This window comes from Lutjanus erythropterus, chromosome 18, assembly GCF_056507025.1.
Source record: "Lutjanus erythropterus isolate fLutEry1 chromosome 18, fLutEry1.hap2, whole genome shotgun sequence".
Classification (NCBI taxonomy): Eukaryota; Metazoa; Chordata; class Actinopteri; order Lutjaniformes; family Lutjanidae; genus Lutjanus; species Lutjanus erythropterus.
In genome coordinates, this window is record NC_139334.1 from 2,201,141 (window position 1) to 2,228,363 (window position 27,223).

A 27,223-nucleotide genomic window follows, 5' to 3' on the forward strand; every position below is an offset into this window, starting at 1 on the left:
AGACATATTTTAAAATATTTGCACCATGTCCAAATCTTAAAATTGTTAAGAAATAAATTGAAATGATAAATAAATATATACATTTGTGCAGCTGGAACCAGTTGGAGAAAGAAAAGCACACGCACTTTCACCGTCGGAACCTCGCAGTGTGACACCAAGCGGAAGTAAACAACACAAACCTCAGCAGCAGGAGCTACGTGCTCGCGCGGGCGATGATATCGTAGTTTTATTGCACTCGTGATTAAACGACAATGTCCTCAGCTGAGAATTTGAGAGAGTTTGTCACCGAGCGACTAACTGCAGCTGCTGAAGAAATATTTGGAGTTTTTAAACGAACCATCGTCGAGTACGAGAAAGAGATCGACCGTCAGCGCAGACTGCTGGATGTCGTCTGGAAACCTGAAATAAGATTACAAAGGATAGGTGAGTAAAACGTCAGCATTTTAATAAGACAAAACAGAGAAATTTCCTTTTCACAAAAATGAATAAATATGTAAAAGAATAAATCAATAAATGTGGCTATATCAGCGGAATCAGCAACAGAATAAGTAAGTCATATTTAGGTAAGCAAAATTTACTTACAACAAGCACAGTCATTTATTTAGTTGTCCATTTATTTCTGTATAGTTATATGAGTTTGAAAATATGTGTTCTTTTTAAATATAGATTTCTCTTTATATATATGTAAATATATATATATATATATATATATATATATATATATATATATATATTTACAATTTTATATTTATTAAACATAAAATATGGAATAATACAAAAAATATGGAATAATAAGTAGAAAATCTTTAGTCTTTAGTCTTTTTCCCTTTATTTTCCCTTTTTCTTTTCCTTATTGCTTTTGTATCCATTTTGTATTCAGTGTCAAATCTGTAAAGCTGTAGGATTGTCTTCTGGATGCCATGTTGCCTTTTTTTCTGTAAGATTTATAAAAATGTACGTTTTGGTTTCGACTTCAGAGCATGCTAGTGCAGATCGTTAACACGTAAACAGAATGAACAAGGTCCTATAATATAATGTTGTGGGACACCAGTACCAGTTCTTGTTCCCAACACTGGTGCGTTGTCTTTTCATACTTCGATAGGACTCGATCTATTTGTTTACATCCACAGAAAAAAAATAAATTAAAAGTTTAAGAGAATAACATTGTGACTTACTGAATCAAATGCTTTTTTCCAGTCTTGTCCCATTCAGGGAACTGGTGTTAGAAATCCACTTCAGCTACAGACACTGTAACAGTACACCTGTCAGTGTTTTCTGTGTTTGTCCCTTTCAAATAAACTAATAATCTAAGCTAAGAATACAGCCCCTGTGGCATTGCACAGTTTAGTTTTAGATTTTTTTTTCAATTTGTTTCAGTTGAACATTTCGATTACAGTACTATCCTTGTCCTTTTGTCCTCTGTCCCTCCAGAGTTCCCACAGCAACATGTCTGTAAGGAAGAGGAGAAAGAGGAGAGTCTCACTGACCAGCAGCTCTGTAACCAGGAGAAGAACTCCAGTCTGGACCAAGAGGACCCAGAGATTAAAGAGGAACCGGAGGAGAGTGACCACGGTGGACTAGAACCAAAAAGTGACCACCAGCTCCTCTCTTACGACTCTCCTGCAGCTGTGAGCCAAGATCAGAGAGAGGGCAAGCATGTAGACTGGAGGTCAACTCAAAATGCAGAGCCAACCCCGAAGGAAACACATCACACGAGCGAAAGTCATAGTGATAATGTCTACAACTCTAACCTATCAGAGATTTACCCTGATAATGAAAAGTCTGTCAATTGTGGCACACAGTACCAAATTGATGTACACCTGGGAAGTCATACAGGTGAGAAGCCGCACCTTTGCAAGACCTGTGGGAAAAGATTTAGTCATAGTTCGGCATTGAATTCTCATGTGAGAATCCACACAGGTGAGAAGCCGTACCTTTGCAAGATGTGCGGGAAGACATTCAGGGAATGGCAACCACTGAAAAGCCACATGAGAATCCACACGGGCGAGAAGCCGTATACTTGCAGTACATGTGGGGAGCATTTCAGATTTTGGAGTGTCTTGTCGGCCCACATGAGAAGGCACACAGGTGAGAAGCCGCATCTTTGCAAGACCTGTGGGCAAAGATTCAGTGAAATGCAATCATTGAAAAGGCATTTGAGAGTCCACACAGATGAGAAGCCATATTCTTGCAGTACATGTGGAAAAGAGTTCAGATCTAGCAGTGGATTGTCGGAACACAAGAAAACGCACACAGGTGAGAAGCCACACCTTTGCACCATCTGCGGGAAAGGATTTGGTGCAATGACGAGGCTGAAAATCCACATGCGAACGCACACAGGTGAGAAGCCATACCTTTGCAATACCTGCGGGAAAAGATTCAGCGAAAAGACAACACTGACAAGGCATATCAGAACCCACACCGGTGACAGACCGCACGTTTGCGAAACCTGTGGGAAAGCATTCATTGAACTGTCAAAATTAAAAGGCCACATGACAAGGCACAAAAGTGAGAAGTCGTGTACTTGCACAACATGTGGGAAAAACTTTGTCACTCGTGGAGCATTGAAAAAGCATAGCATAACCCACACAGAGAAAGCCACACCTTTCCAAGGCCTGTGGGAAAAGATTACGTCTGAGAGCATTATGGAATACTCACATAAAAATCCACACGGGCAAGAAACTGTGCCTTTGCAAGACCTGTGGGAAAAGATTCCATCTGAGAGCATTAATGGACACTCGTGTGCGAATCTATCTGAACCTTTGCAAGAGCTGCAGGAAAAGATCCCTTCAACTGTCAAAACTGAAAGCCCACATGACAACGCACAGTGGTGAGAAGCCTACTTTTCCAAGACTGTGGAAAAGATACATTTGGGAGGTGATTCACTTATAGAGGTTCATGGTCAAAATCCACAAGAACTCACTGAGATCAGGAGTCACATAAATGACTTGCAAGAAAACTTACTGAAATCACATACTTGAAAAAACCTGCTGAAGGTCAGTATATGCAGGAGAAACCACCGAGCTGAAACTGCTTCAGAGGCATGTTCACTACTGAATGAAAAAGCTGCTTCTCTATAACTGGATGTTAGGCCTGCAACTAGGGATTATACTAATTATCAATGAATCTGAAGATTATTTTCACAGTTAATTGATGAATTATTTTGTCTCTAAAATGCCCAAAAAAGGTGAAAAATGATCATCACAGTTTCCCAGAGGACAAAGTGATGTTTTCAAATTGTATCTTCTGTCCAACCAACATTGGGTATATTCTGTCATACCCATTCTTGAGAAATGGGGACAAATCATGTCCTACTGGAAAAACTTTAAAAAGTATTAATGCCAGCACACTACAGTCCCTCCAGGAAGTTGCATCATTGTGACTGAATTCAGCCAATCTACATGCATTCTGAACAGCATTGCAATTTTGTCCAAACTCCCCAAATTTCCCACAAGTTTGACCAATCTTTATCACTTCACACAAGTGCTACCAATCATAGCAATCCCCCATGCAAACATCTCAATGAAGCAACTCAGTGATTAATTATTTCATGTTTTTTGTATTTATATGTTTCTCATGGCTACTGAAAAGAATACAAGGTTTGTCATTGTTAGTGACATTTATCGCAGTTCTGTGTACCTTTGTATTTTATAATTTTGTGCTCGCTCTTTTGACTGAGTTTGCTTCCTTGTAAAATACCCCCCAAGTGCACATCTTCATCTACAAATAAAGCATATTTGGTTATAATTTTTGTAATTCTGGGGCTTATTGGCAAGGTTACTGAGACCTCTCAGAATAGAGTGTGTTTTTGTTCTCCCTGGAACAAGTTGCCTTTGATTTTTGAGGAATTATACAAAAAAAAGCGCAATCCTTTTTGCAATTTTCACTTGGTCATGAAATTTCATTCACAAAAAATGCCTAAAAACATTGCAACATGTGTCACAATTTTTTATAAAACCCGCTGTGAAATCAGGCATTTTAAGCCACAACAATCCAAAAAAAAGCCCACAAAATCCTGGAGGGACTGACTCTAATTTCAATTTTTTGGTGAATATTTGTTTTTTAAGATTTATTATCAGTGTAATTCATGAAATGTTTTGGTTTGTTTTAATTTTTTTCATAAATTTCTTGTTCTGTGCCAGAAAACACCTTTGTACCAGACATGAATTCAAAAAAAGAATCTCAATGCCCCAATCAAACAATTCAAATATGTATTTTATTTTAAAAAGGTTTCTTCAGAGTGATGTTATATGAACTACAGGCAACAACAAGCAAAGTGCTACAGTGTAAATTGTCTGAATGATATTATCCTGATATTGATCTATCATGTTTATATCAGTATCGACATACATGTTGTCTGATATGCTTTTTATGATGCAGATTTTTCTGAGGTTTTTATTTTTTAGCTTCATGGGTAGCATTTTATATACATTTGATCCTTTTTTTTTTACATCAAGTTTGATATGTAGCCTATAATGTTTTGTGCACTGTTAACTGTTTCAGTGCCCTGATGTCATTTTGGAAAATAAAGTTTATTGTTAAACTGTAAAATATCCTGCCTCCAATACACATCTTTGTCTGTGACACATTTGAGAGACCACTGCCAAAAATGTGTTTACATTATATTTTTATGAGTGTATAGGGATGTTCCTGGCAGCTCGATTAAACGCAAAATTTTAATTAAGACTATTTGATTAGTCTAACAAGAAAACACTCCAAAAGTGATCAAAATTGAGCTGTAATGTATTTATATAAAACTCACACACATCATGACACCTATTTAATTAATATGTATTTCTGTATACATGTATAAAATATGGAATTTTGTGTCAGTTGTGTTGGCAACAACATATATTTGTTCATGCCAATTAAGATATTTGATTTGATTTTTATTTTCAGATATATTTTCAAATATTTTCCTCCATTTTGAATCAGGGTTCTGCACCTGCCTGTTGAGATTCACATTATCCCTTACATATTATATTGTTATAGCCAGAAATTTAGTTTTATCAGAGTTACTGGACTATTTACACGAGTTTTTAAAAACTGATATTAAAGAAGACGATATGCCGAGGCAGTAAATGCAACGCTAAGGGTGCCAGCTGCCACCTCACAAAAAATGCCGCCTCGGTTGTTACGAGGAGGCTTGAAGGCAACACGGCTCGAGCCGCTTGTTGTCTGGGAGCGGCAGCCAATGGGAGGGCGGTGCTGCTTACGTCCTAACGCGCATGTCCTTCGAGGGCCACACGTGGTTGGTGTAAACCACGCACGCAGACTCAAGCAGTGCTTCAGAAATGGCGGCCGACGGTGGGAGCTCATCGCTGCAGCTACCCTGCGTTTTTTCACCTAAATCACGACAATACTTAGCTTTGTGTGCCCAAGATGGCAGACTTCGCATTTGGAACACAGATAGTAAAACACTTCACCAAGAATATGTGCCTTCAGCCCATTTGAGTGCCACTTGTCTCTGCATAGCCTGGGGACCATGCCGGACAGTCAAGGTACGTGAGCCTGCTTTGGAATTAGCTGCACTATGCTAGCGAGGCCTTTGCAAGCAGTCTGTGATACTTTTATATATAAAGGGACACGGTAAAAGGAGAAACGTGTCGCTATTCGGAAAGGAAATGCTTCATAAATCAGAAAGTTCGCAAAGTGTTAATGCAGACGCTTTCGCGTGTCTTGACCCAGACTTGGCTAACAGGTTAGTCACGTTAGCCGTTAGCTAGCTTTCAACAGCTGCGCAGGACGCACATGTTAGTCCCACATGGTAGTGAAGAAAATACTTATCGTGTTTTAAATTGATAATTCAGTGTGAACCAACTCTGAAGAATAGTTATCGCAGCTTCGTTAATCCGACCAACTGTTTCTCCCGCATTGTAAACACTTAGCATCGCAAATAAAGTGGTTATTTAAGTTAGCACTAGCCCACTGAAGCCCCAGAAGCGTGTGCCACCATGACACTTCTGAAGGAGGGGATCAGAAAGTTTTACCAATCTGACGACCAGTCAAAATGTTAAGTTTACGACATAAATGTCACCGTAATTATTCTTTTTGGTATTGGTTGGAAGAAGGCTGCACAGTTAATTACAATTTTATTGATATCGTTATATGGCCAAGTGCAATGTTCCAATCACAGAATCCGAACCAAATCACATCGTGTTTTTGAAAAAGGAAAAATGTGTGAGAACAGCGCTGTTATGAAGTACTGTAGTACTACAGCTGTGTCCTTAATGAGAAATCTGTTATCCTGATGAAAGAAAACGTATTTGTTTGGTACAGACCCCCACAAATCATGATATAATTTTTTTTGTTCAGTCATTCCAGCTAAACCTATTGCAGTTTCACTCAAAGTAACTGCAATATGACTTTTTTGATCATATCGTGCAGCCCTAGTATGGAACCTGGACATTGCGTACATAATCTTCAGTGTTTCCCCTATCCTGGTCTTCAGAGCTCACTGCCCTGCATGTTTTAGACGTTCCCCTGCTCCAACACACCTGATTCAAATGATCAGCTCGTTATCAGGCAGAGGCTTCATGAGGAGCTGATCATCTGAATCAGGTGTGTTGGAGCAGGGAAACATCTAAAACATGCAGGGCAGTGAGCTCACTGCTCACACACACTGCACGTCCATCATGTTCATCATGACATGACATAACCACTACTGCAGATTATGACAGTAGATGGACTGTCCAACACACAGAATTGAGATATGATGTTCCTTAGTTCTCTGGTGATAGCGTGCCAGGTATGTGATGCTTAACTTAGTATTACAAATATGTTGTGTTTCAGGAGGGGCCTCAGAGGAAGAAGAGGAAATCGGAGGCGGGGCAGGTGGAGGAGAAGGCAGACCTGTTGGCGATGGGCACAGCAGCGGGCAGTGTGCTCATCTACAGCACGGCAAAGGGAGCGCTGCACTGTACCCTGGTGAGTCTGAGCTTTAACTTACTCTGGACATCCTGGCTTGTTTACTATATCTTATAGAAGGTGAAAAAGTCAAGATGCACAAATACTGGAGCTGATGAGTTTTCAGCTGATGATGGAACATTTATTTTGGTTTATTTACTCTGATGATGAAATTATAGCTGGAAAAAGCTAAAGTATATTAGTGATTTTTTTTTTTAATGTCTACTACCAGGAAAAAAAAAATGAACATTTGAAAAGTCAGAACTGTTCTTATCACTACAGCTTAGTTTTTCATATCCTCAGTTGTGTATAAACAATGGGTTATATAAACTTTGAAATAAAAAATGTGAAATTATTGGTTGTCTAATCAGCACTGGCCATGTGCATCCCTCTGTGTCAAGAGTGCAGTTTGTCTAACTGAAAGTTTATTTCATACAGCTCCTAAAATAATGCTTTGGCATCTGGAGAACATGTGACCTGGAAAAGAATTTGAATGCTAATGTGTGTTTTGAACAATGGAATAATTTGTTTATCGCTGCTAATTCTCACTCTGTGTGTCTCTGCCAGGATGGAGGCCATAGTGGAGGAGTGAATTGTGTCCAGTGGCACCCTGAGGACAGTTTATTGTACAGCGGCTCAGATGATACAAACATTGTAGAGTGGGACCTGCAGACAGGCAAGACGCGGAGGTCAGTATCTAGTTTCTTCGTAGAGATAACAAGGAAAAATTAATATGGGAAAAAATGTTTTTGAATGAGGTGCATGTCCAGAAGTGACTAAACACATTTTCTGTGTTGACTTACATTGTTAAATTTTAAGTCTAAATGAGAAGTTGTTAGATTTATTAAGAGAAATAACACATCACATCAAGTGAGAGTCGCAGGCTGTAGTGCTGAAACATATGACATGGTGAAAGAAAATGAATGATCTGTTTTGACTTCATAACACAGCATTGTTCCCAGAAACACAAATCATCTTAGGCCACTTTTAAATGTTGTTTTAATTTTCTCACCCCTATGTTGGTGTTGTTAATCCACAAAAACACATAGTCCGATCATGGTCATACAGATTGCCTTTTCACAAATAATACAAGTACAGACACAGGCTCAACGTGAGATACCAGACAACAGCGTTAGTTTAGTTTTGGCTGTTACCAGAGATGGGTGGATGAAGCTTTGGGGCTTTCTTTCTATTTGTGCTGACAAAAGTTCCAAGCCTTGATATGTGTCCAGTAAAAGACCAAGAATTGTGTGTTATTAAATTTGTATTTCTTTTGTTTAGAGCTGGAGCTGCTTGCAAAAAATGATGATATTAGTCAACTTGAATTTTGTCAATCGAATCTCTGCACTTGTAGGAGCAACAGTAGGCTGTAAAGTTTACAAACTGCTTTTTAACTAGACGGTGATCCAACCTCCTCTACTGTCATCCACTGTGATTGACAGTGCTGTAAACAGCACAGCAGGAGACACTCTGCTGTGTGCTGGGATTTTAGATGTGAACTATGAGCAGGACTTGCAGTTTCTATTTTCTCTGAGTGGAAATTGATGTTTTTACATCCCATATAATGAAGAAAGGCATTAAAATGTGGTAGACTCAAACATGAGACTTGTAGGCTGATAGACGAGTTTAGTGGCTCTGAACTGCACACAAAAGGAACAAATAATCAAATCTTGGTATTGAACAGCCAAATCCAAATCGACTGATGGGTACAGCCCTAATCATTACTTGGCATCAGGTGGATTTTTTTTTAATACGCATCATTATGTGTTTCTCCTTTGATATCAGAACTTCTCAGTGGTTATCTCTGCTTATCCCACATCCCATAATGTGCAGATCGCTAGAGCTGAACGATTGTGAAGAAATATCTAATTGCAATAATTTTGCATATACATCACTTTTATCATTTTCATTGAAAAACACACTAAAACAACTCTGGTGTTATTTTTTTGTAGTTAATAAAGATGTTTTCTGAAGTCTAGAGAACGATGTGTTGACCAGGACACCTCTGCAGCACCACAATATTTAACATTTCGATTAACTGTTCAGCCTGACAGATCATAGTTTAGTGGTCAGACTTTCACAACTCTCCAACTGAATGAAACTTTATGAAACAGCAGCAGTGATGTTTGAAGCTTGGGACGTCATCATGTGGTATTCCATCTGGCACAAGCTCCAATACAATATATTAAAAGCTGCACTTCACAAAAAACCCTAGGAGAGTCTGTATCATCTCTATTTTCTGCATTGCTCTTTGCTAACCTTAAACTAAAACATCACACACATGGCAACATGCTGCTCTAAATCATCACAGTATAGCAAACATTAGATGTGATTGATCTATTAGTCCCCTGCTGAGCTGAATCAGATGGATGCTAATGCATCTCATGATCCGTGTTATTAGATGGTGGCGATGGTCTTTGTCGCTCTACTTGTGTAACATGCAAATGAAATAACTTCTGACTGTAGTGAGGCTCTCCTTGTTTTAGACAAGCCAGGTCCCCCTTCCATAATCCACTGCAGCAAACCCTGACCTTCTCCTTCAATTGCTGATATCTGTGGAAAGAGGACCGTTTGTCCGTAGCTGTTGTCAGAGGAAGTTTTAAAAGAGGATTTTGGAGACCTGTGCTCATCACAAATATGGTCCAACAGAAAAAGTCAAGTGCAGTTTTCAGTCAATAGCAGGACTTCATAGGTGTAGCACAGAGGCGAAGACTCCTTTTTTAAGCCAAACTATCTCTGCTAACTTCTCTGTTTGCATGAGTATTGATTTAAACCACTGACAAGGGTTCAGCTATTTGTCAAGTCAGTCAGCCACTGTTGATTGCTGATATTTTCATGCAGCTGTAGTTCTGCAAGAAAAAGAACAAAAGTAGCCACCAAAAAAGACAATTGCTGATGTGCTCAGCCAATCACTGAAAGCCAGTATATTCATCCAATTTTTATTTATCCCTGCTGCTTTGCAGTTGATTCATTAACACTGTTACACCACACTTTTTATAAAATAAAGCTGCAGAAAATACCAGTTTCAGATTGACTGGCAATTGTCCTTTAAGATCATATAATGTAGGGATCAATAACAAGCATAAACGAGTTTTGGATATTTTTAATCAAAACATTACTCAAAAGGATTCATCCGTTCATCCATCAAAGTAGTTGTCAATTACATTAATAGCTGTTCAATCGTCACTGCTATCATACTGCTCCATCCTCTAAACAAAAAAGTGATTATAGTTGGCTCAGAAGAAGATTGTATGTTCTAAGAACTGTTGTAACCTTCAAATGGCACGTGTCATTGCTTTGCCAAAGGAGTCTCTTATTGTCTCAGCCTCTCGTGAAGACAGATGGTTTGAAATAGCAAAATGTGATTGCAGCCTAATGCTTGTAAATAAGCAGCTCTAACACATACGTCTACCAACACTTCACTGGCAAGCTCTGAAAAACACCAACAAACCGGATCACTGAAGGCTCTGCCATCATGTGTTTAATATCACTGCATTTCATCATAAACATTCTTTTCTCCTGTGACTGATTTAGCAGTAATGTCTTCATGAATCCTCACTCAGTGCTCAGTAAAGCCCATTTGTGGTCCACAAAATTGTTTGGAGGGTGGTAAAAGTGTTTAGTGCTTTTCCCACTGCTGTCAGGTCGAGTGCAGTATTAACCACTGTGCTGTCGAGTGTAGCTGTAAACTTTCAGGCTCTTATCTTTAATATGAAAAAGCCAAATGCTGTGACAGAACACTTAATGGAAGAATTGCTACCTGGGTCTGATAACAAGAGAACAAAACAAGTGCTTCTGATGCTCCTGATCCTGTTGAACAGCATCAACAACAGATGAAATACAATCACATGAAAATGCAGTTAAAAGATGAACTCAAAACACGCAAACATGCGCACCAACAGTTGTCATCGTCTGACTTTTCCACACAGTAAGTGGAAGGCGGACCGTGCAGCAGTGACCAGCCTGTGTGTGAGTCCTGATGGCAAACTGCTGCTCTCAGCTGGTCAGACCATCAAGATGTGGGACTTGGATACCAAGGAGGTTTACAGGGTGAGTGTCCTGTTTGTTAAAAATCTCATTCAATTCTCCAGAATATATGCTAATGATCTCAGAACCAAAAGTTTTCCACTGCAGCTCACATAAATTCTTCCATTCCTCATCTGTTATTTCTAGGTTTCCTTCCCATTTTTGTTTCACAATCAAGGAATATAAACTTTTTCACAAAAATATGCTAGAAGCCGCACTCTTTAAGAGTCTGTTATTGAGGAAGAATTGAAGAGAAATGGTTATAAAACATGTGTCTGTCCTCTCGAGCAGAATTGACTCGCCTGTCCCGCTCTCCGTCCTTATTCTCTCTGCAGAAGTTCACAGGCCACTCCACGGCTGTGACGACCCTGTGCTTTGCCACCTCGCGACCTCCCGACAGCAATGCGCTCTATTTCCTGTCTGGTGCTGCCCATGATCGACTGCTCAGTGTTTGGTGAGTGCAAACATAAAGCCCAGACACGTCATTAAAAATGTATCACTGTTTTCTTGCTTTAATTGCCACGTTCGCTTTCATGGAACTAACACAAAGTTGTCTTACTGCAGGCAAGTAAGAGAGGACGGAAAGGACAAGAATTCAGTGGTGTCCTTCACGCTGACGGACGAGCCACAACACGTCGACCTTGTCACGTCAAACAGCAAAGAAGAGGTGAGAGTGGATAAATGTTTGTGTGTATGCCAGGACTGTAATGATGCTTTTATTTGCAATGAACTGTTTAAGGCCGCTCTGATCAATTGCGAAATGATTATTAGTTGATACTAGTTCTAAATTATTTGATAGGTGGTCTCTGCCATTTACAAGCATGCTGCGTTTATTCTCTTATCTCTAAGTTTCATAGACACACACAGGACAGGGACTATATGGTGCCTTCAGGTGCACCTTGCAAATTTAAATTGATACTCAAATGGCCATAAAGGTTGTTTAAAACAGGAACGTTTCTATTTAGAAGAATTTATTTATAGAATCAGTAGGATTTGTCCAGGCTGTTCATAAAAGCACCAGAAAGATGGTTTATTGTCTCAGTCCCAGGACGTCAAATACCGACACTTTGGGTTGGTAAAACATCACAAGCACAACAGATGGAGCCACTAAAACACACTTCTAGTGGGTCATAAGTGATGATTGAATGGGATTATGTCTGTTTCTTCGGGAATTGTATCATATTATGCTGTTACATATATAATGCTAGACAATTAGAGGACAGCATTAAATAGACCTTGTGGATGGTGTTTCGTATTAGCCAATACAGCCAGACGTCCTGATCAGAGCAGCCTTAGAACCAGTAGTTGTGGTATATAAATCAAACAACTGCAGTCTGTTACAATATATGCAAAATTATGGTTAATAACTGTAGTTCTGAACTGTGAGTGTGTGTGTGTGTGTGTGTGTGTGTGTGTGTGTTCTCATTGAACACATTGTTAAAGCTAGTTGAAGCTAATGCCACGGCTAAATGGATATGCATCCATGTTTATTTGGGATTTAAGCTACACCGTAATGTTTCCTCATGTGGTGTTAGCATGTTGGAGCTCCAGAGACATGACCTATTTACCATATGCAAATGTTTGTTTTGTTTTTTTTTTATATTTTACACAGGCGGTGAGGCTGGCAGTGGTGTGTAAGGATGGGCAGCTGCACCTCTTTGAGCACTTTTTAAATGGGTAAGAACTTAAAACACTGTGTACTGTAATAGACTTTATAATTGAGGGGAAAAACAATTACTTGTCTTAAACAACAGTTTACCCCAAAATCATCTGGCATCAGAACAATCTAGATGGGTAAATAGCACCAGAGGCCATGGGAAAATTGTGCATTTTTGATTGCAGGGTGAATTGTCCCTTTTGTAAGGTTTGATTTGTTTTTCAGTGTCCATACATTTTGAGCAGCATCACAGCTGAAATGTTTGGCTGCTCTTCTGTAACAGCTGTTTAAACAGCCGTTTAGATGCAGAGCACCTCCATGGAGGCTGAAAGTAATTTTCATATTTGTGCACTTGCTCATGTTCTGTGTTTGCCCCCCCTAATGGCCATTATGGGACACTGCACTGCCAGCAGATGACACTATTTAAGGAATATTTACCTCTCCGCAGGAATTCTGAATCTGTGGAGTGTCGTGTCTGATCCTGTTGTTGCAGAGCAGCAAATCATATCTAAGCACTTTCTATTTAATGTTGTAAACACTCCCTGCTCATGGCCTGTTTACACGTCTGTCCTCACAGGCCCTGTAAGAAGCCCATGTCACCCTCGTGTACAGTTCAGATGTCTGACACGAAGGACTCCCCGGTGCCGATCCCGCTTTTGGCCGCAGCCCTCGGAGCTGACACACGGACTGTGATGCTGGCGTACGGCAACCACCTCCAGCCTGTCATGGAGAGAGTGGTGAGTACCCAGGAGGCTGTGCAAGAGTTAACCACTGTGAAGATTTGTTTGTACGGCCATGTTTCTTACAGCTGATATGATGAAGCTTCTCCATATGGTCCTCATAGAAGTGTTGATTATTCTGATGTATGTTGGTCTATAAACACAAAAACAATCATCTGAAATTGTCAAAGAAATTAGAAACATATGGCTTGTATTCCACATGTTGCATCATTAGCTTTCATACTGTAACAAACAACCTGTTCTCACTGGGGTTTTTTAATGAACATGTTTTTGGACAAAGTGGCGAGCACATAAGTGAGAAGAAATGTAAGATTTAGAGACACTGTTTATGATTGACAGCTGAGCAAACGGCTATGAAGTGAGTCACTAGGGAAAAGGTGTTATGATTCAATCCAGTAAAACTGAATGTTTTTCACCACACAGTATGATATCATGATTATATAACGAGTGCTGCATTCACTTAATCTGTTGATTATTTTCTCGATTAATCGATTAGTTGTTTGGTCTATTAAATGTCCTAAAATGGTAAAAGTGTTGATTCATGTTTCCCAAAGTCCAAGATTACATCTTCAAATGCCTTCTTTTTCTCAGTTGCAGCTCTAGATAAGACATGTGATATGACATCTCTATTATTTTCCTTGTTAATCTGTTGATTAGATTCTCAATTAGTTATTTGGTTTAAATGTCAGAAAATGGTAAAATGTATCGTGTCCCCCAAAGGTCAAAATGACCTCCTCAAATATCTTGCTTTCTCCACAGCCCAAAGAATATTCAGTTTGTCAGAGGAGTAAAGAAACCACAAAATATTCATGTTAGAAGCTGAAATCAGAGACTTTGTACTTAAAGTTGAAGATGTTCACAAGCTTTGGTATCAGGGCTGCACAGTCTGACAAAATCACAGTATGACCTTTTTACCAGATGTTGGCTGACCAGTATTATTGGCCCAAAGTTGGCCTAGTTCTTCAAAGATAAAGTGTTACATGAAAACTCCTGTTTAACCAGCCTCGTCCTTCCTCCCATCTGTACAGGATATCAACACAGCAGAGAGACATGTCTGTTTGACCCGCGATGTTCAGACCAGCTTGTCCCTTTCCATGGAAACCACAGTTTCCAAGGTAACAATCAAGTCCTGCTTTGTTTAATATGAGTCAAGAGGATCAATATACTTTTGGCATAAAACATTGTGCCGACTTCTTTGCGCACTGTGGACCAATTTCAGACTGACTGAAGATGAAAACCTGTCTTCTGTTTCCTGTTACAGGTGAAAACCCCAATCGTCAACACCAAGAGCAAAGTGTTGGTACCAGGCCTTCCTGGTCACCAAGCCCCGGTCAGGGGACCCTCACAGGGGTCAGAGAAGAGGAAAAAAGACACAGACACCAAAGAGGTGGGTCCAGAGTTTACAGTTAACAATGAGTCACTGCATTTTACTGAGATTACAAACAACCTCATGAGTCAAAACTGTTTGCACCACAGTGTTGGTGCCTGTAGGAGTCCCACAACACTCATAACAAGCCAGTAAATGTTTTCAGAGATATGTGAGAGATCCACATCAGTTCACTCTGATTTTGCAGTGGTTGGAGACTTCATTTACCTTACTGCCAGTTTTTTCCAGACAACTTGCACATATCCAGTTTAATGTACTGTGGAAAAGCATGCCTCTTCTTGTTCGCAACCGTCATTGTGGTCTTTCAGAGGCTGTAGTGGGCTCAGTTTTAAAGCAGAGTGAAGATACTGGTATCATATGAAACTGGAAAACTTAACGAATCCACTGGTATCAACTATTTTTTTTTTCAGGAACTGGGCTAAATATTGCTCCAATTAAGCAGCGAGTGGAAGAGTTTTAAACTGTGATATGTTGCCACTTGGCTTTTCAAGCTCCACACTAGTTTAATGTGATGTTATTAAACTTTAGTCAGTTTGAAGGGTAAATCTAGCATTTGAGCAAATGTCAGCCCATTTGCCGTTGACCTGAAATCCGTCTGTTTTCTTATAGATGTCAATAGCGGAGCGACTAGGTGAAATCGATCTGTCTTCAGTCTCCACCGGGAAGGGAGCTCCTAAAGGGACGGCCTCTTTACAAACAGACAATTTTGCAGTGCTGCTGGTGCAGGGCCTGGAGAGCAGCGACGCCAACATCCTAAACGTAAGTAGTGTTCTCACGGTCCGGGACATTCAGTTCACTTAGATTGGAAAAACGAAAGTAAATTTGACTTTGTTTTGCCCAAAGATGTGGCTCATTTTCCATTCAGAAGGTTAAGAAGGCAAACATCAGTTGATTTGGGTGTGAAAATTTAAACTGAACCTTCAAAATATCTTTCAAAGTCTGGATGTTTAATTCAATTTGTCACTTTCCCTCCAACAGAAAGTTTTTCAGACTCGCAAAGAGATGGTCATAAGGAAGACGGTTGCTAGATTACCGCTCCCTGCAGTTTTACCTTTGGTGGAAGAGGTGAGCAGCAATATTTCTGTGTAGTGTACAAACCACTCCATATCCCTGTGACATTAGGACTGCAACTAATGATTCTTTATTTTGTTTTCTCAATGAAACAATACATTTTCTGGTTCATAAAATGTTTCCCAAAGACCAAGAGGATGTCCTCAAATGTCTTGTTTTGTCCTGAACTTAAAGATGATAATATTTTCTGTTTTTTTTTTAACTCATCAGTTACAGTAAACTTAACATAACCTGGCGTTCTCTTGTCTCACACTCAGGATCTCTAAGTGAAGTTGTGTTAACTGTTCAATGATTTCCTGCACTTCCTCATCAGCCTTTATCTCTCTTTCTGTAGATCACAAAGAGGCTCCAAGGCCATCCTTTTTCGTAAGTCGAAGCTTGGCAGATCAACTCTGCGCATTTAATTGACTTAAGTTCACAGTGCTTGTACACATTAGACAGTAGTCACTAATGTAGAATCTGATGTTTGCACTGCTGCTTTTTCTTTGTTGTTATAAACCCCCCCCACCCCCATCAGGTGGGTACTTGCTCTCAGCCAGCTCTTTGGTTTCCTGCTTGACAGTGTGCTCATCTTTTTTTTCCTCCCCACAGGGCAGTTTTAATGGTACGGTGGCTCAAGGCTGTACTCATGCACCACACATCATACCTGGCATCGGTGAGTCCACTTCACACCAGCATCACGTTCCATTTGCACCACTGATAAGAAGCCACCACACCGCAGTTTGATTCTTGTTTGACCTCTGCTGTAAAGGCTGGTGTCCATATAGTGCTTTATTTTCTCTGAGGACCAGTGCACCAACGTTTTGGTGTTGGCTGATGCCGTAATTGGAGCTCCTTTTCAGACCACCAATCAAATATATATAAGTGGGGTGGGACTTGTTACCATGGTAACAAAGAAAATGGAAGATAAGTTTGTTTTTGCTGTGTCCTCCAATCCAGAGCTTGATGATATGTGAGACCAGGGATGTGCACGATTGGCCGTTTACACCCTGAATCCTTAAACTGTGGTACAAATACCACTGTTGCTTGAGCTCCCTCTAGTGGTTCAGTGAGGAACCTGCAAAAATGTTAAAAATGAAAGTAATTTAAAACAGTCAAAATACTACTAAGTTTAAAATGAAAATACTTATATACTTTAAATAATAAATACAATAATAATAATAATAATAATAATAATAATAATGATAATAATAACAATAATAATAATAATGATAATAATAACAATAATAACAATAATAATAATAATAATAATAATTATTATTATTATCATTATTATTATTATTATTATTATTTATTATTATTATTAATAACTTTTTTTTTGTATAGCACTTTTCATACGAAAGGAATTGTAGCAAAGTGCTTTACAATCATAGAAAAGAGAATCTGCTCAAGTCTGAAAAGTTTCTGCATGTAGTTTGTTATGCTGTAGGATAATGTACAGTGTTCATAGTGTGCCACACATTTCAGAAGCATTTTACCATTTGGTTATTTGAGGAGTGAGGCTTATGGCTTCAAATGACACCTAATAATAAATGTAATAAGTGTTTAACATTATCAATTAATAAATTGAGGTAAGTTTTTACTTCAGAAGTAGTCAACTGGTCTAAAAGCATTAAAAATACACTTAAAGTGTCTGTAACAGTCAAGAAAATTAGTCACCAGGAATGTTCGTATATCAGAAAAACAAATGAGAAGGAATACGCTGAGAGTTTTCTAACACATTTTTCTGTCATTTATGGTCACAGGGAACCTACACAAGCCTAAATAAAAGGAGCAAATCGATACTTCCACCTGCTTCGTCTGCTGTCAGCGTGGTTTTACAAAACTACAGCGCACTTGTTAATCTAATAACGAGTTTTTAGAGTAAAATGCTCCATGCGAGGTTGTTTCTATGACAACAAGAGATTGTCAATTTCTCTCCCCGCACAAGTGCTCCATCCCAGCGCAGAGCCATGTTTTCTGTCTGCTGACACACACTTTCGGATCTCCACGGTCCAGTGTGTTTGTGATCACTCTAACCAACACAAGCATGTAAACACACATGCTGCATCCTTCTGTGCCTAACAGTTCCTTTTGTTAACAGTCATATTTAATCGACAGTCATTACAGAGATCATGTGATTGCCTCCGACTGCAATCAACATATCCTAACCAACAGTTATGTATCCATTTACTTTGCACATTGATGTTTTTGAAGGCGTTTAAACCTATTGATTTTCCTGCCCCCTTTGACCTTTACCACAGCACCGTCAGACAGCTAGCATTTATCTTTTTAAACAACATATGCTCTGACCTGTATACAGACAGAATATTTCCCGTTCCTCCCAACCTTAGATAAGCTGCCAACAATTTGAAATTTCAAGTTAGTCTGCTGGCTTCCCTTCTGTCTACATTATATGAGAGCTTCAGTTAATGTGGAGATGAGACCTTGGCAGAGGTTGCTCTTGATCAGGCGCCGTCTCATTTGTGTGGTTTGTGCTGCTGAAATGTTTTTACCTTCAGACTAATCCATCTGTGTATCCAACAGCTGCCAGACCTGGTAACCCAGCTGGGTGTTCTTTATCACATGATTGAGAGCAGAGTGAAGATGTTCCACAAGCTGACAAAGCTGCACGGGAAACTGTATCTCCTAACGACACAGGTAGGTGTCCTCGTGTGCACAAATAAGCACAGTAAGAGTTTTTAAATGCTCGGACTCTGGGATGTGTTGGGTATTGATGATGTTGTGCCCTTAAGCACCACAAAATGCAAAATGTCCCTTCAGCTCACTGTTTGAAACTTGTCTGAAGTCGGTTATAAAACATCACCTGTTGCATTCAGCAGACAGGAAAATGGTATAAGAGCTTTGCAAGAGAGTGATCAAGGTTAATGCATTTCCCTTGTACACTTACATTTAGTGTATGTTCAGCAGTACAGTACACAAGTAGTTAGAGCTGAAACGATTTCTCAAGCAGCCTGATACTAAAAGCCTTGAGGCAAAAAGAATTTTTCGTCAAGGCTGTTAGTGATTTGTTTAATCCAGACAGTGCAGAAGTCGGGCGAACGAACCATAGTTAGTCCACGACTGCAGAGTGAACCATCAAACTGTTAAATAGTTTTACTAAGGATCTAACAGCATATCTAATCTCTCAGGAAAAAAGTCTCAATACTGTACGAGAATACATACCGTGCTATTACATGGTTGATAATTTTATTTTGTTCTATAATAGGACAGCTAGCAACTGCTGTATTTTTGCTTTACAGTTTGTGCTTACGTAATTCAAACATTTATTGCCAAAGACGGTTCATTTTTTGCACACTCAGGTCATGGCTGGCCACTTTCATTTTATTAAGAGGAAAGCGGAGCACTTTAATTCTGTGGAAAGTTCTTTCCACATTGAATCTAGAATGTACTGGTTTATTTATGAAAGTGAACAGTGATTTCTTCTTAAAATATAAGTTTGACAGTAGGGCTGCACCGAATATTTTGAAGCTTCAACGCATCGTTCGTAACATTGACATTTGAATTCTAAACAAACGTTAAAATTCTGTGAATTTAGATGTTTGTTTTTTTGCATATCTGTTCATTGTTTAACCCCAGTATTTCTGCACAGTTGCAGATAGATTGCATTTGATTATTTCTGACTTGCGTGATTGAAACATTCCAATAACTTCAGAAAGTTGTCATGTCCAACAGTCAAAATGTAAAAGTAAAATATTCAGCTTTTATCTGTGTTTGTTGGGGTTAACCTTTCAAAATCATTTTCACTGTGGTCTAAACAGTTTGTTCTCCCCTTTGGTGCACAAAAGAAGGCATGCACTTGTATTAACAGGGCAGTCCAACAGCCATCTATCAGTACCACCAGTTACATTTAGTTCAACCGTATGAACGAGTTCTGGTCATTAAAGAAAGTTGCTTTAATAACTCAGTAATTGTTAACCTCTTTATTTAAGTTAATGATTTTTTAAGGTGATGTCATAAAATATGGCATGTTCAGTTTCATTCAAAAACCTCAGTAGAAGCTTCAAATGTTAAAAAAAAAAGGAGTGGGTGGAGCCTTAGTTGAATCCTTCTGATCTTGTGGAGAAGGTGGATCGCAGACGATGTGCTTGTGAACAGAGGTGCTTCCTTTTGTGTCCAGATTGGCTGCAAGATTGACTTCATCCATGCAGTGTACACGTCCCAGTGCAGTTTCAAACATTTGTTCTCATTCTCACAGCAAATCTGGAAAACTGCCATCTATTTGCACAAATGAAGTCATCATCTCTGGCAGGGCTGTGACCTCACAGGGTCGTGGCTTCTTTGTCAAAAAATGCTTCAGTGTTTTAGCTCCACTTCTGCTCTCACACACCTAATCCAATTTAAGGTGTCATGAAGGGGTACAGCCTCAAATTGGATCAGGACTGAAGAGATATTTTACCCCTGGCCTGTTGTGGTGTTTATCAGACACTGATGGTGTGAGAGATCGGCCATGGACATGTCTGCCTTCTCTCCAGTATCACGGGACTAAATGGCACTCAAAGCACCAAAAACATGTTTGAAAAATTCAAAACCATTTTCACTTTCCAAAAATCATGTTCAGTTACTCAAGATAATCCACAGACGTTGTTAGTGCGGTTTCATGTAGGAACTACTTTCTTTCTGCTAGAATGAAAATGGTTCCATTTGATTCTAATGCGAAAAGCAAGTAGTTCGTACATGAAACTGCTCACAACAAGGTCCGTGGATTATTTTAAGTAACCGGGTCATGATTTCTAGAAAGTGACATCGCTGTTAAATTTTTGAAATGTAGTTTTTGGCACTTGGAGAACACCACAGTACTAGTACCCTCTAAGACCATTATGTTGAAGAGAAAGCAGAAATCTTTACAGCCAATATCTACAAAACTCAGCAACTGACAACAAAACAGTATAGATGGACAAACGGCGCTACTCGCCAGAGTAAAAATAACTGTTTTGGGGCGAACTTTCCCTTTGAAATGGTGTAACAATCAATGACTCTTGTAAGATTCTAAAGTGTTGTGCTCTTCTAAAACCAAACATGGCTTCATATTAGGGTCGAATAATGTTGAAAAAACATCTAATTGACTCATATTGTGATAAGAGTTGTGATATTACATTGAAAAACAGATTAAAATGATGGTGTGTTTTTTGTACCAAGCAAAGATGTTTTATGTCTGTAGACTTTAATGTTTAGGCCAGGACATCTCTGCAGCACAACAATATTTATTTAATATAGTGTTTTTCCTTAAATATTGCACAATCTGCTGTTAAGAACATTGGAGTAGGCCATATTGTGATTTTGATCAAATTGATTAATTGTTCAGCCCTGCTCCACATTTAATCACACACCCTTGTTTTTATGTGAAGATGCATTTATTTAACGACTGACTGAAGGAGATGGATCATGTTCTGCATAAATTGGATCTCTAACGCCCGTCTTCTCTTTTACCACTAGGTGGCGACAAGTGACAGCAGGAACACAGTTACAGATGTTGACCACACAGCCAAGCTGGTGTATGAAGAGGGTGAGTGTTTATTCTACATGTAGTGTCCGTGTTTATGCTCAGTCTTACTAATCTTCTGTTTCCCAGCTGTCTTCAGTTATTTTTCTTTTATAAAATCACAATCTCTTCGGCCTCTCAAATCTCACATGTGGAATCAAAGCCTCGGCCAGTCTGAGGGCCAGTGAGGATTTCACTCCTGTGTGAAAGCTGTGTGAGTGTCGGCTGACAGAAGTAAACTGATCTTACATCAGTCTCCAGCTCATCAGTTGTACATTTCAGATGCCCGATCGAGTGGAGTGACTCGTGCAGAGCAACAGGTCACGCTGGCAGGCCTGTGCTCGCCGCGTCAGCCTCGTGCTGTCTCATTGTCTTGACCGGCATTCATTATCTCGCCACTTCACCTGAAGTTATCCAGCACTCCTCATGAAGACCACACTGAATCGCCGAAGATTTATGAAGGCTGTGTTGCCCATCACGCAGCCACTCTTGGTGATGCACCGCACGCAAACATGACTCCTGTTGCCTGGCAACCTGACCGGCAGCGTTCAGATCCTCCCTTTTGAGCAGAACAACAAGGCCCCGCTCTGTTCACTCTCATTTCTCATTACCGTACTGTATAAAACGCTTTATTGAACCACGCAGAAAATTGGCTTTCACAAAATAATTAAGCCGCGCCTTGACTTCCAATACCCGTCAGTGGTCCGGGATGTGAAGGTTCATTTAAAAAAGAAAAGTTCATGAAGGGAGCTGATGAACAGTCCGGTGCTGACGCCGCTCTGCACCAGGCTTATTATGGGTCCGACATCAGTCTGACAGGAAGCGTCAGAGTTGTCAGGCCTGTAAGTGGATGATGGTTCGGTCAGGTTTTGTAAAGAATGGAGGTGATTAATTGATCTCTCAGCTGCAAACAATTGTTGCACTTTCTAATTGTTGTGGTTGTTGACTGTATCAGCAACATGACTTATACTTGAATTTACCATTCTGTAGCTTGAGCTGTGTAATTAGAGTAGCTGCAGAAAATACAGGATTAGAATTGTTTTATTCACTTGCTCCTCAAACTCATTTCCTTTTGCAAAGTTATTGTTCTGACTATTGTGGTCGTGCGCTTTTATGTTGTAATGAAGAATGGAGATTTCTGATCATGATTTCAGTCTCAGAAATTCTGTTACCAGCATTATCACTTTTTTTTAATGTGCTGAAAATGTTCAAAAAGTACTGAGACAATTTCAAAATGGTATCATGTCTGTTGCAGTGTTGCGGAGTTTTCACTGATGTTAAACAAATCCCTGTTTCATGCTGTCTGTTGCTAATTTCGGTCGATGCTGAACAGTCTTTGCAGTGAGTTTTTCAAAGTGTGTTAATCAAACACTTTTAATGATAACTGAAGTTTGAAACAGTAATACTCATCCTAAGCAGTTTTATCGTGGAGCTGGTAATTCTTTCATCCCTAATGAGGAAGCATGGGCACCACAAAGAGCTGGGCGTCCATGTTGTGCTCGTTGTAGGGTCTGGTTGATGGCTTGGCTGAGACAAGCGTCCTACTGAAGATTCTTGTTGCTGTCCAACTATGCTGAAACAAGTGATTTTGTTCCAGACTTGTTGCTGCAGCAGCAGTGCAGTCGCTAAAACAGCCATTTTCAAACTTAAGAATACCACAGCCAAATTTAAAATCTGCTAATAAACAACTTTTCTAACTAATTTAGATCACTCTACATGGACAGCAACTAATAGTTACAATGTTTACATGCTGACTATCTTCCCATCAATTGAAGATGTTAATGATCAATCATTAATCAGTAAATCCTAGTTAAGAATTCAGTCAATTAAAAATATATTAAGTGTTAAATGAGCAAGAAATGGCAGCCTTTGTGCCGATTGCATTATTTCTGGCAGAGCCAGCCAACTATCTGTGAAAGAAAATGCACAAAATGTACAATCCTACCATCAACCAGGAACTTGAGACTCTTGACTTGGACTTTACATCAATGATTTGGGACTTGACTTTGAGTCTCTTGACTTGAAAGTACTTGAGACCTTCCCTCGAGCCCAAAGGTAAAAAATTCTGTTATTTAAAAGGTGTGAAGCCTCAAATCAATTCATATCCCTTTATTTCCTGAATTGGATAACTTAAACAATATTTATTCCCAGCAAATAAACACTTAATTCCCCAAATAAACTAATCAGCAGCATCCAATCAGGTTGCAGGAGAGAAACAATGAAGAAATAACATGTTACTTCACCCCCAAGTGGGTAAAAAGATACCAAAGAATTTAATTCCCATACAAAACTACACAGTGATCAGAAACACAAATTGCATTTTGCCAAAAATGCATGTCAAAAATTAGACGGAGTTGCATGAGGAACTGGAAGTCAACATTTGAGTTTCGAGTCCTGAACAAGTCATCAAATTTAGGACTTGATTGCAAAGATTTGAGATTTACTTCTCACTTGCAAAACAATAACTGTGTTCAACCTGACGTCATCAGATGCTGGTTGAAAAAACTGTCAGTGACTTTCCAAGACGTTGTTCTGGCCTGAGGGGGGGCGTTCACGTTCATTTTCCCAGTCACAGACAGACTTGTGTGATTATTCCAACACCACATGAATGCACTGTTAGACCTGGATAAATATGTAGCAGTCACTTACAGGTGGTGCAGATAAAAGCCCTGCCAGTTAGAAAAATGTACACGTTGCCATGGTGTTATGTGAAAGCTACTTTTTCACAACATACAGCGATGCTCATAAAACAATTACCCCCTGACTCCAAATGATTTCACTCATTGAATTTATGGGTACATATTACAATAATGGTAACAGGCTCTCAAGTTGACCTGTTTAATGACCTACTTTATATTCCTGCCACCTTTCAGTGGAAATGTGTGCAAACCTCAAGAGAACAAACATGCATCGTCGGTACCATGGCCTTTTAATGTCAGTAAGCCTGCATCATAACGTAGCTAGTGTTCTGTTCTGCAGCAGATATACATTTCTGATGTAGAATATTGAGCAGCGTCTGTATCAGAGGTTGGCTGGTGACTGTGTTTGCAGCAGATGGTGCCTGGCTGACCTGATGGGGCAAATCATATTGACATTACTCCCTCCTGCACCACGCAGTCAGGATTGTTGTCATAACCAAATGGCCCCGCGATGGTATTGAAATGCAAATATTCTGCAGTCTCTCACATGAAATGTACAAACAGGTGAAAGTATGGAGGGCTCATTGTTTTTGTTTGGTCCCCCCCCCCCACACTTTTCCTCATGTAGAGGGGGTGGTGCCAGCATTGATGTAGTGGAAACAGTTTTGCAGCATCAGCTGATGGATTTTGTTCTCCTCTGTGTGCCCTTTACAGAATCATCAGATGAAGATGAGGCGTCTGGTGATGAAGGTCTCCCTGATGATAACTCAGATGTAAGTCATAAGTAAAACCGCACAGTCAGACAAACCCTTCAAGTTTCTTTGCAAAGTTGTCAAAAGTAATTGTTGGAAGACCCGTCTGAGCGGGAATGTTCCCACTGTAAAGTGGTGCATGTTTACAAACATCAGTTTTAACTTTGAGTGTCTTTATATTCATCAACATAATGTTACAATGTTAACTAGCCAGCTAAAAAGTTAAATGTTCTATTGTTTGCTTGTTATCTGGACAGTTAATGAAATGCTATCTTTGTTTGCTAGCCAGTGACGTTTTGTAGTAGCCAGCTAAAAAGTTAATTAAACATTGCTTATTAGCTAAACTTAACAAAATGTTACACTGGTTACAAGCTAGCTAAAGAAAATTGTTACATTGTTTGCTTGTTATCTAAAAAGGTAGTTATCCTAGTTTGTCTGCTCATGATGGCTCATGAGAGAGACTGCCTGGCAGCAGCTGGCACTGTTTGCCTTATTTCTTAAAGGAACTTGATTATTTTGCTCAGTCCATCTCAGAAAGGCAGCCATTTTAAAAGGTACATCTCCTCAAATGTAACAAATTAATTCAAAATGTGATCCAGTATTAACTTTAAAGTTTTGGTGTGACAGTTTTAAGTTCGGTGCAGCGTTACTTAAAGTTCATCATGTTGTATTTGGGTGTAATACTAATCCTTATTGGTGAAAGCCAGCTTAAGATGTTTTGTGTTGGTCCTTGTCAGAACTGGGAAGAGGAGGAAGCGATGGACGAGAAAATGGAGGAAGACAAGGAGGAACAAGTGGACGAGGAAGACGACGACCCTGACAGCAGAACAGATTCCAAAGCTAACGGAGAAGAAGACATGGATCACGGGAACGAGAGTGAAGAAGAATGAGAGCGAATACGGAGGAACGGCAATCACAGTGTTTGAAAAAAAAAATATGGACCTGAAAGAGTTATATATACTTTCATTTTATTTTCATGCTTTTGATTTTATTATCAGAACAAAGTGGTTTTACGAAATCAAGGGACACGTGTCGTTGAAACGCGGGCAGCTCGGCTAACCCTCCCTCCTGCCTCGCTACAACACATTTCAGCCACGGTCAGTGATGTCACACTGTCTTTCCCCCCATCTGAGGAACAGATGCAACATTTTTTTGGGGGGGAGGCAAAACATTCTGTAAAAAAAGAAAAAAGAAAGAAAAATGAAATTGATGCAAGTTCTCCTTTCTGCTGTCAGTTCAGTCTGCGTCCCAACTCTACAGCCTCCAGTGTTTGTACAGTAAACGACTGACAAGATGATTCAGTGGTGTTCCAGTTAGCCTACACTGCAGTCTGCATTCCAAATTTTGTCACTGTAATAAATAGTATTAGAGTTTATTGTATGAGCAGTTTAACAGATCAGTTTATTCTAACCTTTCTCTGTAGGCCACCTGGAACACACTTTGTCACACAGATGCAAACACAGTGCAGGTGTGGAGCTGGGATGCAGTGGCCCTCCTCCTCCTCTGCCTCTCGGCTGTTTGTTGTACAGAATATCGCTCGATCCAGACGTGGGCTCGCCAGGCAAGGCCATACATCATTTCCCCACACAATGTAAATCTGTATGTACAGTGAAGTGTTTGTATGAGCTCTTCCCTCTACAGCTATGCCCCCTCCTTCCTCCCAGAAATCCTTGGGATTAAATGAACTCCTATAAAGTCTCCTGAATGCTGTTTTTTTTCCTTTATTTTTTGTATTGTTTCCAGATCTGTTGCAGCCCTCTTGTTTTAAACTCTCATTTTGCTGTCTTTTGTTGCACCGAGTTTCTGGGCACGCCCTGATGTCCGCCGCCTTGAAACCCATAGTCACAGGGGCAACTGAGAAAAAGAAAATGTGAACTTTGCTCAAAGAGGTGAATAAATGGGTTTTCAGAATGACTCGCTGTGTCTGGTGGGAGGGGCTGAGAAGCACACTGAATGATGGGACTCTCCTCCTGGGCCAATATACTGAAGCCACACAGGATGGAGCCTTTTTTTAATATACCTGATTTAGTCACAGCAATAACCACAGTGAAACTTGTTGGAGACGTGTGTGTCGTAAGTCTACCCAGGAAGATCTGGATAAAAATCTCTAGGATAGTTTGTCATTTCATATTGTCGTGTTTGACTCATTTCATCATGTCCTACAAAAAAAAAACCTTGAAAATTAGTAATACCAAAACTAATTCCAATTTTTTGGTTTTTGGTGTATTCTTTAAGGCTTTATATCTATATGAAATGTTTTGGTCTGCTTTAATTTAATTAATTTTTGAACTTGCTCTGTCAGAAAACATCCTTATCCCAGACAAGAATTCACAACTTCAAACAAAATGTTTTAAAAGCCTTCAAAATCTAAAACTAACAATATCTCCTAATCCTATAGGTATAATGATGTGCTTTTACAATCATCTGTTTTTAAACTCCTTTGTATGAAATGTTTATTGCAAGGACTCCTGTGTCACTTCCTGGTTTAAAAGAAGGTGGGAATGCTGCTAAACTTTGTTTAACAAATTTATTAAATATTACTATCAAATGTCTTGAACAATTC

At 39.5% G+C, this 27,223-nt stretch overlaps 2 protein-coding genes across 2 annotated transcripts; both read left to right on the forward strand.

Annotated features, from left to right (window-relative positions):
- Positions 1 to 226: 226 nt before the first annotated feature.
- LOC146310433 (uncharacterized) lies at positions 227 to 4,160 on the forward strand. Its single transcript, XM_084741833.1, has 2 exons — positions 227 to 423; positions 1,432 to 4,160. The coding sequence occupies exons 1-2, from the start codon at positions 252 to 254 to the stop codon at positions 2,832 to 2,834; spliced, it is 1,575 nt and encodes a 524-aa protein (XP_084597959.1). The 5' UTR covers positions 227 to 251; the 3' UTR covers positions 2,835 to 4,160.
- A 1,089-nt stretch (positions 4,161 to 5,249) lies between these two features.
- wdr43 (WD repeat domain 43) lies at positions 5,250 to 26,574 on the forward strand. Its single transcript, XM_084741832.1, has 18 exons — positions 5,250 to 5,501; positions 6,793 to 6,927; positions 7,474 to 7,595; positions 10,836 to 10,956; positions 11,268 to 11,386; positions 11,497 to 11,599; positions 12,545 to 12,609; positions 13,167 to 13,326; positions 14,358 to 14,444; positions 14,591 to 14,716; positions 15,326 to 15,475; positions 15,695 to 15,781; positions 16,122 to 16,153; positions 16,379 to 16,442; positions 18,314 to 18,427; positions 21,224 to 21,293; positions 24,623 to 24,681; positions 25,398 to 26,574. Exons 1-18 carry the CDS (start codon positions 5,295 to 5,297, stop codon positions 25,548 to 25,550), a joined length of 1,974 nt encoding a protein of 657 aa, XP_084597958.1. The 5' UTR covers positions 5,250 to 5,294; the 3' UTR covers positions 25,551 to 26,574.
- The last annotated feature ends 649 nt before the right edge of the window (positions 26,575 to 27,223 follow it).